We start from the raw sequence: 7,711 nt of genomic DNA on the forward strand, positions 1-7,711 counted from the left end.
GCAGAAAGTACAGCTAATTGAATTAAAATGTAAGGAGTAGAAGTAAAAAGTACTCTGAAAAATAATTACTCCACTAAAGTGCAAATTTAAGTAAAGTAATAAAGTATTTGTACTTAGTTACTTGACAGCTCTGCTCACCGCAGATCAGAGTCGTCTGCAAACCTCACAGTCCAGAAAGGTCCAGCCTGACCTCATCTGTTAACCTGTCTATCTGTACTGAAATCGAGAAGAAGCTCAGAGCAGATCCCTGATGTAATCCCACCCCCCATCTTGAACGCATTTATCACTCCTACTGCCCATCTCACCACTGTCTCACTGTCCTAGCACATCCTGCACTAACCTCTCACACCACCGGACCGCCTCGTCTCTTATCTTATATCATATCATGATATCTAGATCCACAAAGACACGGTGCAGCTCCTTCTGACCTTCCTGGCACGTCTCCATTCACATTCTCAAATAAATAAATAGGGTAATCCAGTTAAGAGGGGTCACAAGTGTTACCAGTACCGATTCCAAGCTTGAGTACATGAGGAGGGTTGCATCAGGAAGGTCATCCACCGTAAAATCTCCCGTAAAATCGAATGTGCAAATCATCCACAATGCACAACAAATCCACAGTACATGAACGTGACAGTTAGACCAAACTCATTTGCTGGAGAGATTCTTTATTTACKAAAAGTTCATATTGCTTCCAGAAAACGTCTTGATTTTGCCTGTCCCTTCTTAAACCACCTTGGATGAAAGAGTCTTTGCGTGGCTAAATGATCTGTRTAGAGAACATACGAAAGTGAAACTTCAAACTGACATGGTTTGCAAAAAAATAATATTTACCTTCTTAGTGTGATTGTGAACTTTTATGGTCATTATTTCTGTTTAAACCTTTGTGTTCTGCATGTTTCATCATCACATTATAGACCATCCCTTTCTGTCCAGATGCATCTCAGTAATCCAGGTAGAAAAATCAAAAAGAAACTAGACATGGGTTTTTACGATGTAAAAACAAGTGTGCATCGCCTTGTAGCATGCCTTTGCCTGCAGCAGTGGACTGGCAGAATGAGCTGTGAGCAAGTTCAAATGTGATTTCTATACCATCTTGTGCTTGTCAAGTCAGCAGGTGTTTGTAATCAGGGTAATTGTGTGACAATATGAAGTTTGAAGAGAATTTTAGTTAAAGTTTCTTTAGCTGGGTTTTGAATCCTGATCTCCCACATGAAAGTCCATGACATTAACCATGAGACCGTTGGAGCTGTGTGAAAGCACAGTCCCAGTGGTTTTTTCTTTGTGTAGAAAAAGGCAACATTGCCAATGATGATCGTTGACACAAAACTGCAATATATTATAACAATAAAGCAATATTATATAAGATGTAAATGCTTACAAGACAATATTTTAGTAAAACATTAAAATACAAAGAAATTAGTATTGTAATCACTGAAGTACTGAATTTAAATATTATTAAAGTATGGTGCAGTAGCAAGCTGAGCACATAAATCAGGGGCAGTATTGTACCAATACAAGGCTCTATTGACACCCATTAATAAAGTTTAAAAATAAATTTTTCAAAAACTACAAGTTGTACAGGCACCAAAAAGCATAGCCTGCATTTGGCACAGGAACTTTATAGATACAAATTACAATGGCAGCTCTAGGACAAAGTATGTAGGAGGAGAAGCATGCTGAAATAGAGGATGACTTGGATGGGGAACGAATCACAATAGTGTGCATTGCCAATGCAATGCACACTGAAAATAAGCAGGTCCTCTGGACGGGTGGTTCTCTGCTTATAAGGCTGAGTTCACCTGAAACTCCTTGGACTGAAGGAGGAGAGACAAACTCGTCCAGAGGACCTACTTGTTTCTTCTTTTTGACCATCTCTTTCTGCTCTGCTCTTACTCCTATTTCTGATTTAGTCATTGCTCATTTCTGATCTCTGCTTAGGTTCATTACAGCGTATTGTTGGTTCTCACTGGAAACAACCTTAACTGCCCCAAACAATACTACCAGCACCATGAGGTGTCCATTCATGTGATACCACACATGCAGGCATTCATGTGAGTGGTGTGGGTTATTTGAGACTGGGCTGGGAGTTCCATCGCCTTTCTAAAAAGAGACCAGCACATAACTATGTTGGTGGGAAGGGGCAGCGTTTTTTTTTTATAGCAGCGTGTTTTGATGTATTGCCAAAGAAGAAGCTGTACTTGACCGAGGGTTATAAGCTGTTGGGACAGGACGATTCTCTGCCCTGTTTCCAAGCTCGTATACACTGATGAAGACATCATTATATTTCACTCCCATGAAGGCAGGCAGTTGTGTAATTGCTCGTGTGTAGGCTATGTCTGTCTTGTTGGTTGACAAAGTATATCATGAACCACTAAATAGATTTTATTGAAACTTATTGAACGTACATTTAAAACTCAGTTTGCAATAGATGCAGTCTAATGTAATCTGCTTAGATAATATTTAGTGTGTTAGCTAACAATGTTTCTACGGTTATTTTTTAAAAATTTGACCAAAAAGGCTAAAATTCCATCTTTTTGAGTAGTTGAAAACTCAGGCATAAAAGTTGGCAGAGTGATGTGCATTGCTTCAAGGAATGCTATAGGCCTTATTATTAAAAATGATCAAATCTCAAACGCATAATTCAATATTTTTACCCCCCAAAAATATTTCAGAATGACAAATGTTTTAAAATGTGCGTTTTTAAAAAATTTATTTCAATTTTGGCGATAAAGATTCATCACAGTATGTAAAAATAACAAGCACACAACAAAATGTCCCTACACTGTGGGATGCAGTTCACGTGTCAAAGCACCTTCAGGTTTTAATACAGATTTATCATCATTTACAAACAAGACCAGTGTGTAAGACTGTACTGGATAATACACAGTATATTAGCTGCTCAATGCTGATTCATGATACATGAACGATACCACTGAATAACTGTAGGTTTAACCTACTTATCACCAAGCTGTGATGGTGGCAAAAACGATACAGTGTGARTGACTTTTGAGTGACTTGTACCTCGTGTTGATGAGGGGAAAGGCTGCAGTTTGGTTCTGTCAAATGATTTACTGAGTTCAACATAATTTAATCTAGGAACTGMCATATTTTTGATACTTGAGCTTCACATAATCACATAAAAATAAATGTTTTATACTGTTTCAGGTGAAAAACCAGGGTAGCAACACATAATAGAGCCTGGTAATTACGTAGAATTTGCTTGGTATGTATGTGGCACTTAGTACAGGGTAACAAGTCGCTTCATAACACAGCCCAGTTCCTGTAAATACCAGGTGTGTACTTGTGTTATGCATTTATACAAAAAAGGTTCAGATATTGTTTGTGGTCAAATCATTAGTAGCAGGAGTCATTTTCCCTCCATCAGTGGTTCTATTCACGGCGTGTTGAATCAGTGTGGTCCTTCCCGGGCCTTTCTAACTCCAGACTACAGTTTTCCAGAAAGTCAGCTAAGATGAGAATTGTTTACTGCATCCAGATACTCTATCTATAGCAAACCTTCTAACTCAGAAGTACATCTTCACAACTTTGCAGTTTCGCTTTGTTCATCTGGAGCACGAGCACCAAGTCTTTTTCCTTTTGGCTCCCAAAGAAGCTCCAGATTTCCGTTTCACAGATGCTCCACGTTGCACCGTCCGCCTTCAAAACGGTAGCGTGTCCATTAAGATTTTCTCCACGATCGGGGGCTGCGGWACGAGGTTCTCCAGTTTCAGGTAAAAAAGGCGCTGCAGGCCTTGYGTGCACAGAGTCCTGAGCTCGGGCAGCTTCCCCAGAAGTCTGGACAGGTAGTTGGGCTGCAGGAACTCGGAGCCACAGCCGGAAACCTGGTCTTTAAGGCAGGTGATGAGCTGGCTCTGCAAGTCCTCCACACGTCTCGGCTCCTTAAGACCATGTCTGTCTGCAGAGAGWAATGACAAACGTGCTTAGATTTTTCCATCTTTTTAAAAACCAATAAACTGGTTTTCAATAAGTGCAATGATTTAATCCTTTCTGTCCTGAATTAACTTGAAAACTTGACTCTGCTTATCAAAAACAGTTAGTTCTGCCTATCAACCTTCTCTCTCTCATTATGGATGATCTCCTGTTACATCCTGCCATGCACCTGTTGTTTCAGCCCTGTGTTGTGTAATGACTAATGAAATCTAAAGCTTGCTTGAATGAAAAACGGACCGTGTTAAACCTGACATGAATTAGCTCACCAGTGATCGTGACCAGAGCCGTGAGACAGACGAAGGAGGAGTCGCTCAGCTTCATWCGGTGAAGACTTCGAGAAAACTCCAAGATAGAGTCGATCCAGTCCCCGAAACCTCGGACGCATTGAGTTCTGTGGAGTACGGTGCCGTCGCAGAAGATGAGCTTCTTCACTTCAGGATCAGACCTGGAAAAAGAAACAAATGCAAATTGTTGATTTTTTTTGTCAAATTATAAGTTGTACACACGCTCTGTGTGTTATATGACTTTTGAAAACATGTCAAGAAGTTGCAGTCACCGGTATGCAAGACGCAGGATGAAGAGTTCAACTAATGCAGATTCCAGCAGGAGTTCCTGATCCGCTGAGCAGAAATCGGAGAAACCCGGGACATCCTTCGMCCACTTCCTGATGACCTCAAAGGAGGCCGTGAGGAGGTCGTAAAACTGTCTGATGTCGCCAACAGCCTCCTTCWGGTTTAAGCTGACCTCTTTTTCAAAATACTGAAACAACAAACCAAACAGATGTTTAAAAACAAATACGTATTTATCATTAATTAAAAGACACTGTAAAAATTAATGGAGTTCAGTTTCTTTTCACCTTAGAATAATCCAGAGACATGTCGCAGGGATTGGACTCAACGTGGGCCCTCAGAAGAGAAGAGATCAGGCTCATCGGAGACGCAGCGGTTGTCACGTCTCGGACAACTTTAGGCTTCGAAGGCAGACGACCCCTTCGTCCTTTCAGACTGTCTGTTCTGACAACTGGAAACAATAAAAGGGTGTTACTGTAATATCTTCACCTGAAGCCTCTGTAATGAGTCTGAATCAGTAAAATGCCCCAAATGTTTGGTTTTCAAAGCTCAAAATCATGGCTTATTTTAAACTTGTATGACATTTACTAAAAAATAGAGTCCTCRTCTTGTTTACTTCAGATTATAAAGAACTGAACTGGTCTCGCAGATAAAACACCCAAATTAAATACCATATAAGTTGCTCACCTTCTTTGACCATCCCCACTGTCAGACACTTCTGGAAGCGGCAGAACTGGCACCGGTTTCGCCTCTTCTTGTCCACAGGACAGTCTTTGTTGGCGAGGCAGACATATTTGGAATTTTTCTGGACAGTGCGCTGTAAAAAATAAAAAAAGAGCATTTGGTGTAAACKTCAGTGGAAATGTGGTATAAAAACATTGCTTTAATACAAAAATGCCCATCCTATTACCTTGAAAAAGCCTTTGCAGCCCTCACAGGTGCGAACCCCATAGTGCTGACAGGAGGCGTGGTCTCCACACACAGCACAGCTGCCCTCACTTCCACTCTTTAACTTGGGCGATGAGCTTCCATCCAGCTGTTTGGGGCCATCAAGACCACCATGTGCCTGCTCCATCGCAGTGGAGGGGAAGGTCAAGGCGTGAGGATGGGCCACAGCAAAACATTCCTGCTCTCGCAAAAGCGGTTGACCCAAATGAGGCACGTCCTCCACACATCCTGACTCGAACGTGAAAAAAGACGGTGCGTGCCGTACAGAGGTGTCCTCGGGCATCCAGAACCCAGGACTGGTTGAGTACGACCCGTAGGCTGAATCCCAGTTAGACACGTGCTGAGTCTGGTAACCGGGCGTCGAAGGCGATGAGACCGAAGCTGGGCTGCCAAAATAGTCCGACCCACTGGCCTCGTCCAGATAGCTCAGCATAAACGGTCCCGTGTAACAGCCGTAAACCTGGGGTTCATCCAGCGGGTAGGGGCTCTTCTGGCCCGAGGCGGGGGTCACATGAGCTGGGGCTGTAGTGAACTGGCACGAGTACGCTTCAAAGTCTCCCGCGGGTGTGCCCACCAGGGAGCCGATGCTCGGCAGGGACGGTGCAGAGAGGTGGTCCCGCGGGCTGCTGCTGGGGTCCGCAGTCAGCCTGGAGAAGAAGTCTGAGCTCTGGAGCTCCGGGCTGTTCATGCTGCTCTCGTAGAACGGAGGGCCGCACTGGGCGTGTATGCACGTCATGGCTGCAAAACTGAGAAAGAGCAGGGGAAAAAAAGGTTTTGTTCATTGTTTTTAGAAAAGGTTTTAATATGAGAAGAAAACTGTCTTGAACTGAGCTTTTGTCCTTGTTTCACCTCTGTACATCAGTGTGAAAGGTTTCTTAAGGGACAACAGATGAAGAACAGCCATCTGGTCATTTACAGAAATGTCAGTTAATGTGTATTGTCCCTTCCAAATAAAATTAAGTATTTATACACAAATGAACCCAAATCAAGCCACACTCTTTGTTAATATGATCCATTTGAGAACCATGTTGCATTAAAAGGAAAAAAAAATTGTATAGGTCTTCTGGACGGGTTCTTCTCTAATGAAACGTTTCGTCTCTCCTCCAAGAGACTTCTTCAGTCTGAGAGTTTCAGGCAAAATTCAGGCTTTTAAGCCCTGCCTCCATGTGACTGATACTCACATGTTGCATTAGTTATGTATGTTCTCATAAAAACTTGACTGATTTTCAACTAGTCTGTTTGATTATTCATGAATAGTTTTTTAATAAATGTTTTCCTTTTTAGTATTTTAATTATCTACTTTCCTATTAATTCTACTCCACTCTATGAACTTGTAATTTTGCAGGGAAGCTCCTGCTGTGACTTCCTTGCATTACTTTGAATAGTATGTCTCCTCATTCGGTTCGGAGAAAACCTGGAAAGTCAAACGCTCCTCGTCTTATCTTCCATCATGTCCTCCCTGTTATTCTGACAGCAAATATRGAAACTCCTGCAGCCTGCAGAGGGATTGTCTCCAACTCAGGCTCAGGAGCTCAACAGGTTGGCACAATTCAAAGTTTCCCACACAAGACGAAAACGCTTCATCTGCTGATTAAAATCTATCACAAGTCGAACATTTGACTATTAAAAGAGCTGTTTTATATATATTTTATTTTAAACCTCTAAACGTGCTGTGGTGAAAGTCCACTTGTCTTACCTGTCAGTGAGTGGTCGTGTCTGCAGTCTACCATCGACCATCTGTCATCCTCCGAGTCTTCAGCTGAGTGCCAGTCCCTGCGCTCTCTCCTCTCCGCCGCTCGCTTTATTCTTCGCTTTTCAGTGCCCATGACGCCAGAGAGGTTTCCAACACGCAGCCAATCAGAGCGCGTGCTGTGCGCGATGACGCACTACGGGATTCCGTTGACGCGCGTAGAGCGAAGAACCGCAGCTTTGTCCTGCCGACACACAGACCCACACAGACGGCCTGATCTAACCCAATAAATCCGAATCTAACACTTCCCGAGGAAGGCAGACAATCCACAGTCTACACACTTCTTTAACCGAACTCCTCGCGTGTCTTTATTATCTCCAGCTCGCTCTGCTGAACTTGGAACCAAAAAAGGAGGCAAAGATGTCACCTGCAAACAGGAAGTCACTGAGAAAGTTCCTGTTTTTAACAGAAACGTATATATATATATATACATACATACATACATACATACATACATACATACATACATACATACATACATACATACATA

At 42.4% G+C, this 7,711-nt stretch overlaps 1 protein-coding gene across 1 annotated transcript; it reads right to left on the reverse strand.

The window, feature by feature from the left end:
* Positions 1–2,686: 2,686 nt before the first annotated feature.
* nr4a1 (nuclear receptor subfamily 4, group A, member 1) lies at positions 2,687–7,276 on the reverse strand. The gene is made up of 7 exons (XM_014016237.1): positions 7,168–7,276; positions 5,434–6,217; positions 5,211–5,340; positions 4,811–4,974; positions 4,511–4,713; positions 4,221–4,399; positions 2,687–3,919 (listed from the first exon to the last, which is right to left on the reverse strand). The coding sequence occupies exons 1-7, from the start codon at positions 7,206–7,208 to the stop codon at positions 3,663–3,665; spliced, it is 1,758 nt and encodes a 585-aa protein (XP_013871691.1). The 5' UTR covers positions 7,209–7,276; the 3' UTR covers positions 2,687–3,662.
* Positions 7,277–7,711: the final 435 nt, after the last annotated feature.

Source organism: Austrofundulus limnaeus, unplaced genomic scaffold (assembly GCF_001266775.1).
Source record: "Austrofundulus limnaeus strain Quisiro unplaced genomic scaffold, Austrofundulus_limnaeus-1.0 Scaffold141, whole genome shotgun sequence".
Taxonomy (NCBI): domain Eukaryota; kingdom Metazoa; phylum Chordata; class Actinopteri; order Cyprinodontiformes; family Rivulidae; genus Austrofundulus; species Austrofundulus limnaeus.